The sequence below is a fragment of the Falco biarmicus genome, chromosome 5, assembly GCF_023638135.1.
Source record: "Falco biarmicus isolate bFalBia1 chromosome 5, bFalBia1.pri, whole genome shotgun sequence".
NCBI classification, from domain to species: Eukaryota; Metazoa; Chordata; class Aves; order Falconiformes; family Falconidae; genus Falco; species Falco biarmicus.
The window spans coordinates 44730282-44750205 of NC_079292.1; the positions used below are offsets into that span (position 1 = coordinate 44730282).

General features: G+C 37.0%; 1 protein-coding gene across 4 annotated transcripts in view; it reads right to left on the reverse strand.

Moving 5' to 3' along the window:
* Positions 1 to 19924, reverse strand: part of DOCK4 (dedicator of cytokinesis 4) — a 256460-nt gene that overhangs the window by 105487 nt on the left and 131049 nt on the right. For all 4 annotated transcript variants that reach the window (XM_056338944.1, XM_056338946.1, XM_056338943.1 and 1 more), the window contains exon 13: positions 6903 to 7028. In XM_056338944.1, coding sequence (XP_056194919.1) covers positions 6903 to 7028 — 126 coding nt within the window. The remainder of the gene's footprint in view (positions 1 to 6902; positions 7029 to 19924) is intronic.

Sequence of the window (19924 nt, forward strand, 5' to 3'; positions counted from 1 at the left end):
CTGCCCTTATTATTCTTTGTGTTTCTTGCCAAGCTCAGCTCCAGCTATGCCTCAGCCTTAGCCTTCCCGACCCCATCCGTATACAGCCAGGCAACACCTCTGTACTCTTCCCAGGATACCTGTCCCTGCTTCCACTGCCTATCCATTTCCTTCTTGCCCTTTAGTTTGCCCAGCACATCTTTACTCAGCCATGCCAGTCTCTCACCTTCCCTTCCTGATTTCTTACACAATCCAGAGTTGTATTTAATTAAAAAAAAAAATCAATTAAGAAAATTCAGGTTAAGCACTCTGGCACCATTCCTGAAAATCATAGTACAGAAGAATGTTACCCGAGAAGCGCATCCCTTAAGGAGATCAGCTTAGAAAGATAAAGGTACACTGCATTTCACAAATAATTTTATCTTTGTAGGAAGTAAAATCCCATTATTGAAACAATTTCTTCTTTTGTTTTGCATTGTAGATCATACCAAAAGAGTGGCTGGGTACTTATCAGCGAATGTATTCCAGACTTTTAGGAAATGGGGCAAATCTCATTGTCATCCCTGAAGCTGCCAGTAAATGTGTCAGATTTAAAAGACTGTGACAATCCCCAGTCAGCTCTGTTCAGTGTTATCTCACCATATAGCAACACCTTGATTTCCTCATTGTTGTGGCAAACAACTTCACTATTTGCAAGAAGCTTCTGCAAGACTCAGAGTAATAACTATTTATGAGTAATATTCACAAATCTCAAGAGTGAGAAAGCATTGTAGCCAGTGCTTAAAGATATGCATACAAAAAAAAAGTTTAAGATTGGCACCCTCTGGGTGATACTTGACAAAAACTTATTTGGGGCAGGGCGTGTGTCTGCATTTAAGTACATGACAGGGGGTGGACAGAATAAGACCATTCCTATTATTTACATACTGCTAGCTAGTTTTTATGTTATTACTGATATCCTTGTTTACATAAGGCAAAGAAAACAACTCTGCATGTATTAGAATTCTGGGAGCATTGGTGACTGGTAACACTACAGCCTTTTTACTATTACATTAAGTAAGCTTTGGCATATAAATCAAAGACAAATATGAATAAACAGATTCCTCCGTTACCCTACTGTCCTTTTTCAACAGAACATTATCTGCATTTTCAGTTTTATCACAGGAAGTCAACAAGCCTTAAGAAAACTCATCAGAAAACAGGTGATTAAACAAATCAAATGCCCTTTATGAGGGATTCTCAAACTAATATTTTCAGATGTCAAATGGATTGTAGATCTACCACATAAGACCCAATTGCTCTATGCCTTTCTTTTTTTCTCTTCCTTTTAACAAGGATATTTAAAAAAGTTGCTTTGAACAAGTGGGGAATAAAAGACTTACAAGCTTTTTTAACATCGAACTTTGACCTGTTGATTTTGTATAGCTACAATACAAAGAAAAAAATTTTCCAACAGAATTTTGAAAGACCATTTATTTTTACACAGCTAAAGCATTCAATTGTCAGTTTGCTAGTGCTTCTTCCCTGGTTTACTAAAAAAAGACTTCCAGACCATAACTACCCTTGTATACACTTCCCATGGATCACTGCTACTTATTCTATGTTCCAAAGAAAGCCAACTTAATCTTCCAAATACCAAAGAATGCAGAAGATTCTCTTCCCCATTCTCTGCTTCCAGAGACTTTAAATCAAGGGAATTCCAATTAAATTCTGGCTTGTTTTCCCTTTCCATGTTCTCTTCTATTATTCCTTCAGTTCCTAATGAACCAAGAAAACATGACAGAAGAGATGGGAAGAAGGAAAACAACATAGAAGTTCCTGGCACTTATCTCACCAAGTATGTAGTCACATATTAGTACCTTTGTTTTCTCTGGTGACCTGCAGAAACAGTAATTCCTTTAGCAGATAGAATCAAAGCTTTAAAAATGCATTAAAATAGGATTTGGAAAGCAGAGAGCATTCCCCACAGAGTACTACAGTTTTGTCAAAGGTCAAAATTGAGGGTGTCTTTACTCCACAATATTGCTTAAACTTATTTTGTGTAACTAATATATCCAGGCGATATTACTTCTAGTAATCAAAAATACATGTTTCTGGATTCTTGGAAATCAGAACTGCAAACAATGGCAGGTGTTAAATTTAGGCTGTTTGTACTCCATATAGAATAAGATTGGAAAAATTTATACCACTGCTTGTGGGAGAAAAATGCTTAAGTGTGTCAGACACTTTCTTTTGCTAGAAACAACAGCTCTTTACTAAGTCCAAACTCACTGACAGATACAGAAACCATGATGAAGAGAACAGATTCCATAGCTTGCTTTAAATTTTTGCTCTCCAGACTCTTATTCTAAGCTTTGAAAGAGGAAATATGCTTCTAGTCAAAATCACATAATTGAAAAATGCCTGTTATCACAAAGATAGCATTTTGTGAGATCATTTGTATAAAACGACAAAGATTCTAGTCTAGTTTAATTTTAAAAGCTTCTGAAAATAGAAAGTAAGAAATATTGGAGTGTGTACTTGCACATGAAGACAATAAAAGACCTTTTAATAATCCAGATGAAGGAGTAATGAGTGTATTCAGTAACTTTCAAAGACTGGATTCTGATGAGATTTAACTGGACAGCTAAAGGAAAACTAATGAAGTTAAAAGTTTACAAATGCAAAGCAATACAGATATGATGGTAAAAAAATAAATCATTTTTCTTAAGTTAAGCATATGACAGCCTAATGTTGGAAACTTACAAGCACTGCAACATCTTGCGCAGCTTACTCTATCTGCTGAAGGAGCAGAAGTTGTTTAAAAAAGAACACTGAGAAACAAAAGGCAACTTCTATTATTTGACAAATGTCTGAAAGTATGAAAATTCCATCATGGAAATTAATACTGCAGCTTCATGTAGAGTCTTTAGCTATGTTACTTGCAAAAATATATCACAGGGTTAAGAAAAGGACCAAAAATCCAGAGTGAAGTATTACAAGCCAAGAATTTTGCGGTCAAGACTGACCAGCTCAGCTATAGATACCAGCATTACAAACCCTCTAAGCTTATGAATCAGGAAAACAATGGTTAATGTAATACTGTTGTACTGACTTCTCAATTCTCTTCTCAAAACTTTTCTAATATCATAAGAGTTTAATAGTTTGGATGGACAGGAAGAAATACAAACTCTGATCTTACCTCAAAGTGGTAGAGAGATGTCAGCAGTAGTAATGCCACCAGTTGATATCATAAGCTGAGAAAAGGTTTCTATAGCTAATTGATATCCATCTATGAAAATCTGTTGAGATGTCAGTAAACAAGCCAATTGTTTATGCATTGCAGTACATTTTAGGGACTAAGACATTTGGAGGCAAGCTGCTGTCCTCTATAAGATACAGAACCTTTCAAAACTGTATCTATAGCTGTTTTAATTAAAAATTACCTTTGATACTATAGAAAAAGCTGCATAAGTTTGTAATTCTAAAAAAACCCCAAAAAACCCCACACAAACAAAAAAAAAACCCCAACCCACACAAATTCAAAAATGCATAAAGTTCCAGGAAGTAAGGGTTGGACCTAACTTTGCTTAGTGAAAAAAGGATTCTACAGAAAGACATGAGATTACTTCATGTTCTAGCGTCTCATGCTAAATGGATTTTGGCTTTGAATGTACCAGGTAGCCAAGACAACTACTACCAGTAACAGACTTAGCACTATTAAGAACAGTATAGCTTAAATAAAATAAAGCAGACGCAGTTCTTGTCTGAAATGCACAAGAAAGGAAGATAGGCAACTATATGGACGCTTACCATATGATAGTTTAGAGACTGTTTACAACTGGCAGTCCTAGCAGGGAGCTATGGCTCCTCCAGTAAGCCCTCATTTAGACAAACAGCTGTGTTAGGGTTTATTCCAATTATAAAACCCCCAGACAACACACACTAATGATCAGGCTCCTTTATGGAAGTGGGTATCTTCCAAAGATGCAAAAGAATATGTACATGCATATGTGCTAGAACACATGAGCATATGCAGCACTGAAGTTACGCACTGACACAGATGCTGTAAGTCAAATTTAGAAATAGAGTCCATAAGAGTGCACTACATAAAACAGCAAAAAAGCTGGTAAAAGCATGTACAGAAAAATACAAAAGGCCTTTCACATTCCATCACCTATCATATACATTAATCTAACTTAAAGCACTGCTCAAAGTATAGTAGGTTTGTAAATATTAAATGCAAAATTTTATATACTAAGTGGTGATGTGGTTGTCTGTCCTTTTAGGAAATGGTGAACACAGAAATTCAGGATGCAAGCACAGTTGTCCTATGATGCTGTACAAAGCTTTCTGAGAATACTGGCCTGTGCATCTGCAGACTGCTACACTGGGATGCTGGAAAGTTTACTAGTGTTTGCATAGATTCTGTGCTTAAATTCCAGTTAAACCTAGAAAATACACGTGGATTAAACTCACAAGACTACACTTTCAATGCCTGTCCTCCTCCTGTCAGCTACAATGAAGTGAGTTACCCATTTCACAGCCTTTTTGAATCATATACACCTTTTTCCTAGCCATCTACTTCATTTCCTAAAACACTCAGAGTTCTTCATTAAAAAATTTCACGGGGTGCCGGAAAAACCATCCTGTGGCTTCACCCTGTCAGGCTCCAGAGACATAAAAAGCACTGCTCCATAAACTGTGCATTACTATTGTCAACAAAATTCTGGTTTGGCATGTATGCTGAACCTAGTTATTTTAACAGTAACCTCCAAAGAGAAAAGGATTGGTAGGATGAAAAATGAAGGTCAGAGAGAGTTTAAATACACCAGAAGACTTAAAATACGGCATTTATAAAAGACATACTGTAGTTTAGCAGCATGAAGTATTTCTTATTGAATAATTCAAGAGTCTGGTTCAGAACCCTAACCCAAGTGCTAATTAGCCACTGCAACATACTTTCTTTCAACAAAATCATAAAATAAGATCTAATTAATGACCATTTCCAGTGCCAAAAGTTGAAGTTCTCTAATTTATCTCTGAAAAGAAGACACTAGAAAAGAAACAAAATGAAAGGGGATCTTGAAAAGAAAAAAACATTTCAAAGACTAGGCTCCTGCAGGCATTTCAGTGCCTAGGGCATACTGCTCTGGTTAGCCCTTGAAACTCATCATTGCAAGAGTAACATAATTATTTCTCATCTATGCCAGTAAACATAAAATAAAATTTGTACATTTTCTAAACCGAGGTATGCATATATTTGGACTGAGAAAGCAGCACAGAATCAATGTATTATTTTGTTAACTAAAAACAGGACAAACTGACCCTACACAGTTCTTTGAGCTGAGAAACTCCTCCAGCAGCTGATTACAGAGTCTGCTGTAACATGTTTTTCACAGTCTAGTACATCACATTATTTCACAACTGGAAGGTGAGGGGATACAAGAGCTGTGCATAGAACTTCGAAAATTTAGTAACAGAGCAGAAGGTCATTAAATATAGATAAATGGAGAAGGGTTTCTTAATGGGAGTTAACATGGAGGCAGTCTTTACTGAATACACTGTATCAGCCATATTATCTATAACGGTCATTTGATTCAAATTACAAATTCAACAGTAATACAACAGAGAAATTCTAGCTAATAAGCCCTAAGATTTCAACTGAATGCTTCCATTAAACATACATAATCTGCTTTCAAATTAAATGGCACGTGACTCGTGTTTTATTGTTCTAAATACTACAGTCACATCAGCAGAGTATTTTCATAAAAATGCTAAAACTGTTTTATTAACTTGTGTTCTGTGTATGTGTTAAGTGATTAGTAGTACTGATCAAGGATGCAGAAGGACAGATGTTTAACTGGCAGTAAGAACACAAGAGTGAAATCTCAGTTATCAAGTTTCAGGCAGAAGTTCAAGAGAAATACGTGCCCATAGCTAAAGCTGAGTCTCATTACTGAGTTTTAAATGCCTATTTAACACCTCCTTGATTAGTGAAGTATTGCAGCTTATTTATTCTTGCCTCAGAACCTTAGTTTACTTTTGATTTAGGTACCCATGAATGCAAAGACAGATCTTTAAGAAGGTAGCCTCTGTTAAAACCTGCAAAGTCATGAGGATGATTTACATTTGAGAGACTCAAGGCATTGTGTGTGGACTCAGCGGAAATCAAGATGTGAGCTCCTCCCTGCAACATTTCTCAGCAACACCACAACACCATAATCATGCCAAACTAGTCTGCTTGCAACTATGCTTCTCCTTTAAAGAGACATCTGCCTTATAATTTTCAGCAACCTATTAAACTTAATTTCATTTCAGGGATAGAACTATAGCTAGCAATGCTATTTTCTTCCTACATTTGCTTCTTCACGTTCATATTGACACGATTTTTCTACCTTCCTTATTATCTATTTAAGTATTTGCACATTTTGTCATACCATATAATTAAAATAAAGTCTCTACATCCCTATTATTATCCAGTTCCAGTGTCTTCATTTCCAGTGTCTGAGACACAAACCACATGAAACCAGAAGCTGTAGAGTGTCAGTGAAAGTCTGTGAATCCTTATTCAGAGAGTTACCAGCCCCTAAGATCATAAAGTTCTTGCTGGTTATCTTTTTCTCTGCACAGAGCTCATCAGTCTTGCATTCAATCATCTTCACTTCTCTAAATGGGGTTCCAACTCTCAAAAAAGGCTGCTATGGCTTTATGCCCTTTTGGCATCAATATAGCTAACTATACAATGTATAATGCAGTGGGGCCACTGGGACTCAGTTTTCTTCTATCTATCTGAAAAACACTAATATAAAAGTCTCTGGAAAAGTTTAAGAAGTTTTACAATACAGTATTTGTTTGGAAATCTGCTGAAAACTAAGTAATTTCTCACTAGTTCTCACTAGTTCTTTTACTGCTTATTGAGTGTTTTTTCTTGTTAAACTTACCAGGCATTATAATATTGGAAAAACCTAGTTTCCTTGTTATGGATACTCCATGGGTAAACCTGGATGTATACTCTCTCCTAATTTGTTCTATGTCTCCATGAAGCAACTGAAGCGAAACTGCCAGACCTGAAAATGAAGAGAAAAACAAGGAAAAATAAGACATTCAAACAGATTATGGTAATCACTACTTCTTAAATATTATATATACTTAGAAGTATATATGCATTCCTGAGAACTCAGAAAATTCAAAGGAAGTTCAGTAATACCAGGCCAGCTCACCTCAATTTTTTTCTGTATTTGGGAAGGCTACCAATATCTAGAAACCAACAGAGACTTGAAAGCAATTTGCAACAAACAACCCTTGAAAAAGCAGTAGCAAATCACTACTGATATGTAACTGAACTACAATGACACATTAGATCAAAGTTATCTCAATGGAGATGGACTGAGGCCTTAACTGCAAAAAAAATTATAAAAACTTCAATTTAGAGAAATGTCAATCAGTATATTTGCTACCATTTCATTTTTTCACTTCCTTCAACACAATGCTGCCTTCATTGGCATGCAAGAAAAGGTGTAAACACAATGGTCCCCATCTATGTGAGAAAAATGGAAGTCCCATTACAATGCATCACTTAATCTGATACAAAGTTATACAATTTATTAATTTAAAATCTGATGAAACAAACTATTAAACCAATATTGCATAATAATTTTTTCTTAGGTACAGCAATTTCACAAGAACTGAAATTAAAATTTTTTTCAATATTCATCAGATGTAATCAGTCTTGCTCTTTCCTATCTTTGCTAGAAGACATGCAAAATGCAATAGTGGCCATACAATAATTTTCCAAAATTTATTCCTCTAGAACCAAGAAAGAGTAACTTCTTCTAATATATCTGCAGTATACAAACAAACTGCAAACAGTATACTTCATTACAGCTGAGATTAACAAAAACAACAGGCATGCCTTTTGGTTATTTCAAATATAATCACCGAGGCAAGTGTCAGGCTAATACATCTTGTAAAGATTAATTTTCCCTGACCTTCAACATTACAACAGTATATCACGTGTCAACATGCAGATCAAGGAGAAGATAAGAGTAAACTCTTCATACACACTGAACAACTGGAGATAAACAGACAACTCGGAAGAGTCATAACTAACTTTAGATTAAACTTGTGTAAATAACATGTATGCACAGATTGAACAACAAGGTCATCAGTCCTTTGGGCTTTGGAAGAAATTTCCCCTACAATCATGTTACTATTTAACTGAATAAATTTACTTGAAGTTTGATAGTTCTTAAATCAGAGCTTGAGAAATCTGTACTATCCAGGCTACTGCACTAAAGAGATCAGAGATGTAATTAGCAGGACAATTTTATCTTTTTTTCCTCTTTCCTACACTTACATTTTTTTTATTTTGGCAACTCCAGAGAATGTGATACACTGACCAGACTTCCATTCTCTGATAAAAAACAGCTCACCTACACATCTCCAACTGAGTACATAAACAAATCTTACAAGGAAAAGCATTCAGTGAAGTCTTTTATTTTAAGGACTGTATTTAATGTCATGGACATTATTTGTCTTGGTAAAGGGAATGCTTCTGTGGTTACCCAGTTAACAACCTTTAGGTAGCAGTGACAATTATCATTGGTGCAGATGAGACAACTACATTATGGCCAGCTAATGGTACAGGAGATTGGTAGGAAGTCATACAGGCAAAACTCATGAGTCTTTTAGAGCAGGTGAAAGGTTCTTTATTGCTGGATGGGAAAAGCTAGGCTTGGTACAGCTCACATATATAAATATGGATATCTAGTCCACCTCCAATCTTGTTTCCTTCATATTTTAAGAAATTGTTATACGTACATATGTATATTCATACCCCCATATGGCCCTATTGCACTGTTTCCTTGGAAACCTAAAAAAACATTTGCCATTCCTCCAGATCAACCACAACAGCGTTAATCAGATACTGTACACCGCCTGGTGTTGAGTAAAGTTATTATGTTTTCTAAACAAAACTTGAAGACCTCAAATCCAGTTGTCCTTTATGCACAAATTCCACAATTTCCTTGAAAAATTTTATTTAGCTCAAAAAGGAGATAAATGTCAAAAACTCCTCACCAATGGCAAAATAGTTTTAAATTCAGAAATAAGCTGCCTGTCAGGATTTGAAGTACTTCCTCACGCAAGGTGAGGAAGATATTAAGAGCTCTGTATTTCACACCATTTGCTGTCAGAAAATGAAAACTTATCTTCTTGTGTCCAAAAGCATCAAGAAAATCTCTCAGTGAACACACCTAAAACACTGTTTAGTCATTTTACCTATAGTTTGAATAAATCTTCGGAATATAAATGGTATGCACCCCCAACTCTTCAGAATAATGAAGACCATTAGATTAAAGATAGCAAAGTTGCTTAAAAACAGTCCAGTACAATAGGAAAGAGTAAAACTAAACTAGAATGGAAACAACAAATCTTACCACTGAGGATCCAGCTGACAAATGAAAAGGGAATTGACAAGAAGGGAAGCAGAAGATCTGATAAATCTGGTTAAAACGCTAAAAGTTAGGAGTATATGGACTTCATATAACCAATGCAAAGAAGGCAATCTGCAGTTAAGCATTGATTGTTCTCTCAAACACTAGTTTTTGCAGGGAAATGCAAGGGGGGGGCAGTTAAGAGCCTAAAATCAGAAGATGCACACTGTTACTGAGGTGTGATACCCAAGTTAGAGAATAGGTTGCTTGAATTTCCACTGATTTGTTACATTCAGGATCTTGTGATGGGCAAAAGGAACACACTGTATGTGAAAAGCCAGTCCTAATGAAAGTTGTCTAATGGAAGTTGTAACAGTCTAGTCAAGAGTTATTATTAGTCCATTTACAATGATACCGATGCACTCTAAACAATATACATACTGTTAAAATAACATACATACACACAGTCTTTCTACTATCTACCCATGGCTCACCCTTCCACTGTCCCTCTGGGGTCATAAGGTCAATGGTTTCAACCTTGGAAGGTGAGGTATGGTGAATGAGTTATCAGCCTCCCAAGCCCTTTGCCATGATGAGTAGGAAGTTGCCTGTTTCTTCCTCTTCTCCGTCTAGGCTCCTCTTGGAGTGACTTTTATGTTTGTTAATGTGTTCTACACTTTGCTATTTCTTCACGGGTCTGCAAACCTGCAATACATCTTCATTCATCATTTATGATGTGTTTTATATATGCCACATATCTGTTCTTTGTTCTCTTTGTTTCCTCTAAAACTGGGGGTTTTTTTCTGCTCTCAAGGTCACACTATCTGATGACCTGTAACTGGACACTGGTGAGCTGTTCACAGGTCTGAGGCCTCTAGTGTCAACCCATGCCAGTACTTTCAAGGCCTCAGTAATTGTCACATGTCTTTACTCTTCTACGTTCCGTTTTAGTCTAGGGTTATAGATAGATAGTTATAGATAGATAGACAGTGACTACATGTTGTAACTACCTATTAAATACAAAGCATCTAATACCAAAGAAGGTTACACCACACAGCTGTACAAAGCTAAGCAAGAGCTAAAATAAAGGAGATGGAATTTATTATTTTGTCATTAGATAAATGCTTTTATAAGTCAGAACAAATCTCAAGGCAGGCTAAGACAAGTCCAGCCAGACAGGTAATGGGGACTGTGTTGCCAGCTAAACGCAAAGCCAGTGGCCAGTTCCAAGCCACAGCAATCCTGTATTTATGGGTCTAAAGAAATAAAATACGCTTGCCAAAGAAACTAGACATCCACCACAACTGAGAAACCATCCATCTAAAATAAAAGCCATGGGGACGACGTACTACAAAAAGATGGAATAAATTCACATTTTACAAGGGACTGATGTTTTTATCCTTATTACAAATGAAGTTAACTCACTATCAATTAGAGTTAACTGACATAATTTAAAACACACTGACATGTTGCAGAGCAATTCAGATTTTCAGGAGGTCGCACATTCAGTTGAAGTGAAGAGGGACTCCCTCAGACACACCACAAAACAAAGTGAAGAGGAACCAACTAGTTGAAAGACGCCAGCTTCCTCACCAAAATGTAACCTAGACTTTGCATACCATAACGGCTAGAAACTGAACTCAATTTACAGGTGATTAAAGCTTTCTCTACGGAGAGGAAATGAAGAGGTGGAGGGGAAATGTTGCTGGTCCTAGAAAGGAAGGTTTGATCACCAGGCAGTAATGAGACAGGGTCAAGGTGGAGCAGGATTCCAAAGAATTTGGTCAGTGGCCAATCTGGGAGAGATGGAGAAGACACTGAAGGAAAAGGAACGCAATCAAAAGAATTCAGAGATAATCTTTTTGTGTAAGGAGACAGAAAGTTAATTCATTGATGCTCTTCCTATGGAAACATGAATAACTTCTCTGTCATATAAAAAAAATTATATACTTTAGTTTTAATTTATTCCACTCTGATGATGTATGTCAACATTAGTTCTGAAGCCATTTCATGCACTAGACAGTAAAATGATCAGCTTTAGGAAAAAATCAGAGCATTCTTGATGGAACAGCTGTGTACGGAAAAAGCAAAACAGAAAAATGCAGCATGCCACCATACACCACATCTGACTGTGGTTGATATGATCATTACACTATCTATGAAACCTAGAATCTATCCAAAACTCCATAATTTTTTTTCATTTCTTGTACATTAGGAGCTAAAACTTAACAATGAAAATTATTATGCAGTCTCTGAAGGACTGGCACATTTTCTGTAATTAGGTACATAGTGTATCTTTGTCCCTCCAGAAAAAAATTACAACTACTGCCCTGGTGGTAATTAAAACCTCTTGAATTAGCTATTCTTTATTTACTCCAGCTCTGAAAATATTACTACAAAATTCTGTGTGGTACTGCAAACAGATCTGCTTTCATGTCTTTTGCAAGCACATGAAATTTCTCACAATTAACTTGTACCACAGGTCATTACAGATTATTTTTATCATTCAGATGAAATAGAATACAGAAAAATTGACAAGTTGCTGAATAAGCATTCCAGGTTTTTGGTCAGATCTGTCGTTTTACCTTAAAACAGCTTTTATACTGCATTATTGACTTCTGCATTTATTTATGACAAAAGGCAACTGTTCATTATGCTTACAGACCACTTATTTGCATTTGAGCTTCTGGGGGGAGGGGAAAGCATTTGCATTCAGCTTCTATCTACTAGCAGCAGAGAATCCTAGATCATATTAAGAAGAAAATGCCTAGCAGCTGCTCAGGAAGCCGATAGAAAAAAAAAGCTCAGACAGAATGCTATTCAACACTGTTTGCATTTTAAGAAAGGTAATGAAATAAGGCATCTGTCCAAATATATCTGCCAAAGGGTGTTAAAAGTATTCTGAAAGCATACAGGTGTTCCCATTTCTGGTAGTGTTTAAAGTGTCCAAAGTACCACCGCAAAGGTAAAGCCAGTGGATTTCCACACTATTATTGGCAAACATGATTTATTGAGTTAATGTGATCTGAGAAAAACAATTGTATAAATCTTGTGCAACTTGGCCACAGCAAAATCTAGGTAGTAAATCCCACAAATCGGTCTGGGAACAGAAAGGAGGAAAAAAAAAAAAAAAAAAAGGAGGGGTAGGTTCAGTTAAAGGCCTTGTTAAAGACTTGATTGTGATTACTCTGCATTATCGAAGGAAAAGTCCAAACTCTCTCTTCTCAGTTTTAAATTCTGGGGGTTTTAGCTCAGTGAAAAAGAATGCAAGAAAAACAACCTTTGCAAAATTTTGACAACTTTCTTGGAGCTCATGAATTAAATGAGCTCTCATGCCTCAGGCTTTTGTCAGAAATGCCAAGTGTGGAAAGGCAGGGGTTTTTCTCTTCTTCAAGTGGAACATAAACACTTACATGCAAATGGCATTATATTATCACAAGAAAACTGGCTTGGAATTTATTTACAAGGGAGGTGGCAGAGCCTCAAGTATTTCTTGCCAGAATCACTGTAGGTTGAAGGTTAGAGGACCAGGAGGCTACGTGACTATTACATGCACCTAGTCTAAGGACAACAAAAGATCTCAGCAATAACTTCTCCAACTCTTAACTTGATGCCCTTTGCTATAAACAATATACACAGCATGTCAATACCCATTTCCACGCTATATTGTTCTATTGCAAAGGTCAATCATCTTGCTATTTTTTTTTTTAATTACACTTTTATGTACTGTTTTGTTAACTAGAACATTAGGCATTGCACAAAATACACAATTTTACAATTATATGTATTTTATATTGCTTCTAGTGCAAATAACAGACAACAGGATCCAGTGAACACCTGTTATTTTCTCCCTCATGAAGTGCAGCTCTGCCATGCAAACCGCTTTCACACCACTGCACTGGAAATTTAGATTCCTGCATTCTAATTACGTCTCTTACTTCAACTAAAGAAACAGTAAATTTTTAACTGGGACCTAAAGAAAGTGTTAAAACAAACCTCCACCAACATAAAAGCCCAGGTAATGTTTGTAATGAATTTGTAAATATAACCCTTGAAGAGCTAAAATCACGCATATATGTTCTATAACGTTATCATCTGAAGTAGTCTTAAGACTTTGTATTCCTTCAGTAGATAAAGGAAGTCAACAACACCAATGGTAGCAAGCAGAATGAATTTTTGGAAAAGTCTTATAAAAACCTCACTGCTAAGACATAACCTAACTGCAAGATGGTAATATGAGCCAGCTATTCCCATTATGTAGCTTTAGCTAGAAATTTCTGGGTTTAAACTGGGTACCGTTTCAATCGCATGCAGAAACAGTGTGGCCAGCAGGACCAGGGAAGTGACTGACCCCGCGTACTCAGCACTGGTGAGGTCGCACCTCAAACAGTGTGCTCAGTTTTGGGCCCCTCACTCTAAGAGGTGCTGGAGCATGTCCAGAGAAGGGCAATGAAGCTGGTGAAGGGTCTGGAGCACAGGTCTCATGAGCAGCAGCTGAGGGAACTGGGGTTGTTTGGTCTGGAGAAAATGAAGCTCTGGGGAGACTTACCACCCTCTACAACTGCCTGAAAGGAGGTTGTACACAGGTGGGGGTAGGTTTCCTCTCCTAAGTAACAAGCAATAGGACAAGAGGAAACGGCCTCAAGTTGCACCAGGGCAGGTTTAGATGGGATATTAGGGAAAATTTCTTCGCTGAAAGGGTTGTCAAGCATTGGCACAGGCTGCCCAGGGAAGTGGTTGAGTCCCCATCCCTGGAGGTATTTCAGCGATATGTAGATGCAGTGTTTAGGGACATGGTTTGGCGATGGACTTAGAAGTCCTGGGTTAAGGGTTGGACTCTATGATCTTAAAGGTCTTCTCCAACCTAAACAATTCTATGATTCTATAATCACAGCACTGAGATGAACAGCAAGTCACAGCTTCTACTGGATATAAGATGTCCCTGACAGTACCACAACAGCACGTTTTTCTTCTTTAAAAACAAGTCTTTTAGCAACACCCAAGAGCACAGTATGAATTTAACTTTATTAGAGCCCTTGTTTCCAGCACAGAATGACACTTAAAGGTAACTACACCAAAAACCCACCCTGAACTTGATTTTTTAAATCCTTATTGTAAAGCCAGAACTTTACCAGACAAAACCACAAGCTTGAACTGCTATAAAAATGCACACGATTACATCTGACTGCTCAATAAGTCTGCCACCTTTAATGATTACTTTTCCCAAAACCACCATAATTAATATTACATGCTGGATTAGGCTATAGATTTTAAAGATTTGGTTACTCCTGAATTAGGCAAAACGGTTTTACATTAAACTGCTGAACAATCATCCATCCTGTAAAAAATTACTTGAAAAAGTAAAGTTCTACAAATCCTCGTCTAAAAAGCTGCTCTAAACCTGCCTTTTTTAATATGTCAAAGTTATCAGGGCCAAATGATCCTGGAGCAATTTTAGGTGCAAAATTCTCTATATATTTAATTATATATTTAATCTTTCAGTGCACATGAGTACTATTTTTAAATAGCAGCCTTCAGTGACAACTGATTTTTAAACACATCAAAATGGAATACACATGATCTCCTTGTCACAAAATATAACAAAGGTTAAAACCAGTAGATTAACAGATTGTTGTAGAACTAAAATAATTAAATGCATTTGCTGTTTAAATGTTAGTGATGTGTAGATGCAAAATACATTTCAGAACACCACTGATCTGTGAACACTGCTGAAAAGAGACAAACACCAGAGAACTACTCTGTGATTAATCATATGCTCAGGAGCTACCTAAAAGTTAGGTACTTAATTTTGTTCTATCTTCTCTGTTAAGTATGTTAGTACTCCTTTTCTCCTTCCTTCTCATCTTCTACTAGCCATTGCTGCACTCAGTTCTCCATTGTGAGCCTGTGTCTTCTTTTTGTGGCTAAAAACCATAGCTGCTCACAGCAGGGAATACACAGTTTGTTTCCCATCTGACATTTCTCACTTGATTCACAAGAAGCAGCTCTCCTTGCAACTGTGAGTGGGGTAACACTGAACTGCTGGGGTAGTGTCATGCAAACAGTCACACTACATCTTGTATCTAGAATATATTCTAAGTTACCACAGCTCTGTTTCTAGAAATACTGTGCACTCTGTAAACTTATACTGAGCTACCAATACCCTGCTGTATTTGATTTCATTATGATGAAAAGCTACAAAAGTGTGGAAAAATTATGTTTCTCAGTTATCTCACTTCACGGGGTCTCTGTAGTTTCTCCACTGCAAGGTCAACGACTACTCTAACAGGCTCCCCCCTCTGAATCCAGGAATTTGTAAGCCAAAGGTTGCTTTTTGTAATAGGAGACGAAATAGACAAAGTATATGGTTTTCCACCTTTTTTTTTTAATTTCTTAGTGTTTGACAGTAACCATGGAGAAAAAACATTATTAGAGTGCCAATAAGTTGTTGAATGCAGGGAAATAGGCATGGGGAGACATATATTGCCCCAAGGCATGCACTGCCTTTTCTATCCAACTGTCCCCATTGCCGTACTTGTCTCAGAACCTGTGTCTTGTCAGATGAGTCCATGCATTGCGATGATCTACCTTGTGACTTCTTTGAGTCTTACATGACCACTGATCTAGACTGAGATTTAGTGCCAACTGACATGTACACTGTGGAAAAAAAACTATACATACGAGGCAACAATAGCTCCCTAAACCAAAGGATGTTTACTTTTTGAAACTTACTTTGTCTGGTTTAATTAAAATTATAGCAGTGTAATGAAGTTTGCCTTTGAATAAGCAGCCTCACTGAACAATTAGATCCCACTTTGAAGCTGGTTCCTCTTTGAACTGATGTGGGACCACATAACCTCCTGAGAACCCTTCCAACCTAACTTACTGTATGATTTGAGAAATTACTTTCCCCACTTAAGATGACAGTTTTTCCTTCCTCATGATGGGATTCTTGGCAAACATCTGTCAACAATATGGGGTTCGAGTCCTCCATGCTTCAGTCAGGGTATTATGCTGTTGCTCAATTATTGACCAGTCTCTTTTTGTTAGGCAGCATCACATTGGATGACCCTCTGCCTACAGATTTTTGAACATACGTAAAGAAAGAAGTTAACAGTTTGTGGCTGACAGACTTCAGCCAGTCTTTTACAAATTGAAACACAACCTGCATTTGTCTTAAAATCAGCCTGCCAATCCAGGTCTTGCCTCCATCGTATTCAAAAATTCACGTTCCTGCAATCTACTAGATACACTATACTAGTTTCTGATTTTATTATTTTTGTGACCTCAACTGTATGCAAGAGGATATGATTTAGGTAATTTTAGGAGCTGTATTCTGCCCCCCTCTACAACAGCTAAAAAATTAACACTGCCACCATATTTTAAAAAAAGAAAAAAAGAAGAAAACATGCTCGAGCCAAGAGTGGCAAGAGAAATCCCACCGTTTTGAATGTGTTTCCTCTAAAGCTTCAGGCCCTCCCATCAATTAGTCTTTCCAGGGGAGCTGCAATATAAGTTCTTTGGCATTGCCACCCCAGAATACACAACACTGTTCCGTAAGCATGCGATTAGGTTACATCATTCATGCCTAGTTCATCAGAGCATTTCAAGATAAATGGCACAGGAAAAGGCCTTCCCACTACATTTGCTATTTTTGTGGAATCCACACAAGAGTCCAAGGCTACAAAGCAGCTGGATACATTTATAATTTCTTACACCAGTTATTTAATCTCTACAGGATTTGAAAGGATTTTCACCTCCTTCGCTGTAACAACTGAAAAGCACGTGTATCCTTGTCTCAGCTCTCATGAATTACTGCATCAGGCACATGCAGCTTTTCAAGACTTGTTATAAGGGAATCTAAATCGGCATTTACACAACAGCTTATATATAAGAATGTTAGGAAACTGAAGTAAATTCTCAAAGAAAAGGGAAGCTGTAGTGTATTAAAAAATATTTAAAAAATTGTTGAAAAATGCACTAACTCAATGGGGAGAATATTTACATGTAACACAAGATCAAGGTTTAAAACTCTCCTCTATAGGATTTGCTAAGAGGACATGAATACTGATCACACTTAGGAAAATCATGCACTACTTGGCAGGCTTTAAAGCCACTTTCACTTTCCCCATGGTATAATAAATATTTCCTGATTGTATACGAAGTTGAATAGCTGCTGCAGGGAAGTCTGACAAGCCAAGTGTTTAGCATGCTCATCTGGGACATGAGGGACAGACTGAAAATCCTTTTCCAAATCAGAGTCTTTGAAGAACGTCTCAGACACTGGGGTAAATAATTTCTGTAGTAAACCCAGTGAATATTTATCTATTCCCTGAAATAGCATAGGCACAAGAGTCACGGCAATCACCTCCAGCATTTTTTTTAGCCTAGTGCCCAAGCAGCTAAATCTAGCTCACTCATATCCTGACAGTGCAGGTGTCCTTGGGTGCGTCCAGCTACCCACCTGTTCTCAACTTCAAGCAGTGGCAGATATGAAAATTACCTTAGCTTTAGATACCTACAGGAAGACCTGGTGCCTAAGGAGGTACTTGGAAGATGCTGATGGCCTTTAAGTAGGTATTACAGTAAGGACCATCAATATTTAACTGTGTGACTTGCTCACAGTCGTAAGTGGATAATTGTTGTGGACAAGAACCCTCTGCCTTCAGAGCCCAAAGGACTCTCCAATCACTAGACATAAAGCCCTGCTCCAATTACTAGACCTTCCCTCCATCATCATGTGCTATGTTAAAAAACCCCATACCTTTCAACTTTTGAAAGTCTGAAGAACTGGGGGAAAAAAGAAAAGAAGTAGTGCTATAAGCAAGAATACAAAATTGCAAGTGATAAATTCTTACTGAAAATCAGAAGAAAAAAGAAACCCATGATACTGCATAAGTCTGTAAAATTGAAGTAGCATTCTCTGATTTCAGTTATTTTACTTTTTTTTTTTTTTTTTAACAGAACCATGTTTAATAAAAACCAGATTTGGCCTTGTTCTCTTGCTCTTTGCCGTAAAACACACTTCAAAACATTTTAAAATCAACAGGTTTACTCATGGCACAGTAATTCTGTGAGAAAATGAAGCAGCTATTACAAGATCAATAACAGTTTACAAGGCACTTTGTGCGTTACTGCCTGCTTTATTAAAGAGAAAAGCAGCCCACACCCAATACTACTTATTTATCCTAGTCCCAAGAAAGATCCAGAGTACAGTCTCACAGTCCCACCCGAAGAGGAAGATCTGCAATTATGACCCATACTGCAAACCCTACAGAGATTTTGACATTTGACAGAAGCCCAAGCTTTGATATGAAAGCAATGACTTTGTCTAGGTTTCACTATCTAAAATATACCACAAGAGGATAAAGGATGATTTTATGTGGTTAGAGAGAAGCCAGTAACTGTTTTCTGTATCTGCAGTATATATTTCACTGACTCAATTTTTTCACAGATGTTTGCATTTTAAAACAAAGTAACTAGCTTCTAATTCTAAGAAAATATATTATAGTTTTTAGAGCCAGCTCCATTCCAGATATTAGTGAAACCTGGTTTGTTTAACAATTACAAAATCATCTAGATCTACTAGTACTTATTCCACAAAAACTACAAAACTCAATGTAAGAAATAGCAATGCTACTAAATGCAGCAAAGGCTATACAATTTGGCCTTTGCATTCACGGTTTGGTCTCCTACACCAGGCAGAGCCAGGTGTCTTCCAGTAAGCTGACACATGGTACCAGCTGCAAAGACTAGTGGTGAACAGTAATTTGATCCACTACCTGCTATTCTAGTCTGTTAGGCTGCAAATTCATGCAGAAAAATCCAGTTCCCACTCCAGCAAACGATGTTAAATTATCCATGAGACTGAGTCCTTCCATTCCTGCATCCACTAAGAAGAAAGGGCATGAACATCTGTCCTCTGCTTCTTTCTGGGCAGTATTAAGAAGTGATGGTTATTTGCCTTTATTTGATATTTTTTTTTTTAGACACAAGCTGAGAATAAGACACAAGAGGATTCTGTACTGAAGAACTGTCATGAGTTGAAGTAGAAACAATACTTTTGGGGGGAGTGGGGGTTTAATATTAGACACGAATGCTTAGTCTGGCAATATGCATTTTACAGGCAAGACACTGAGTACATTTCAGGTTCCTTTTTAATCTTCCCCAGAAAACTGAAAGAATTCTTTTTTCTGAGGATTATAATGAAATATCTGATAAACTCTTTCAGCCCAAGGAGATAATTTGTGGAAACGAAAGACTTAGTGTGAAAATCTCCTGAGCTGAAAGAAACTGTATAGGACAGAATCTGAAGATGGAACAAGCCTAGAGGACAATGGCCTGAAGCACCTTTGCAGTTGTTTGTTTACTGTGTTTCCTTTCTCAAGTTTTGTTAATGTGATTTGAAAAGGGCAAGTATGATATAAACAAAAAATTCAAGTTTTCCTACATTCGGCTCATACTTACAATGCTTTCTAAGAGAGAAAACTCACCTATATCTCCTGTAATGCAAGACTTTCTCCTTTTTT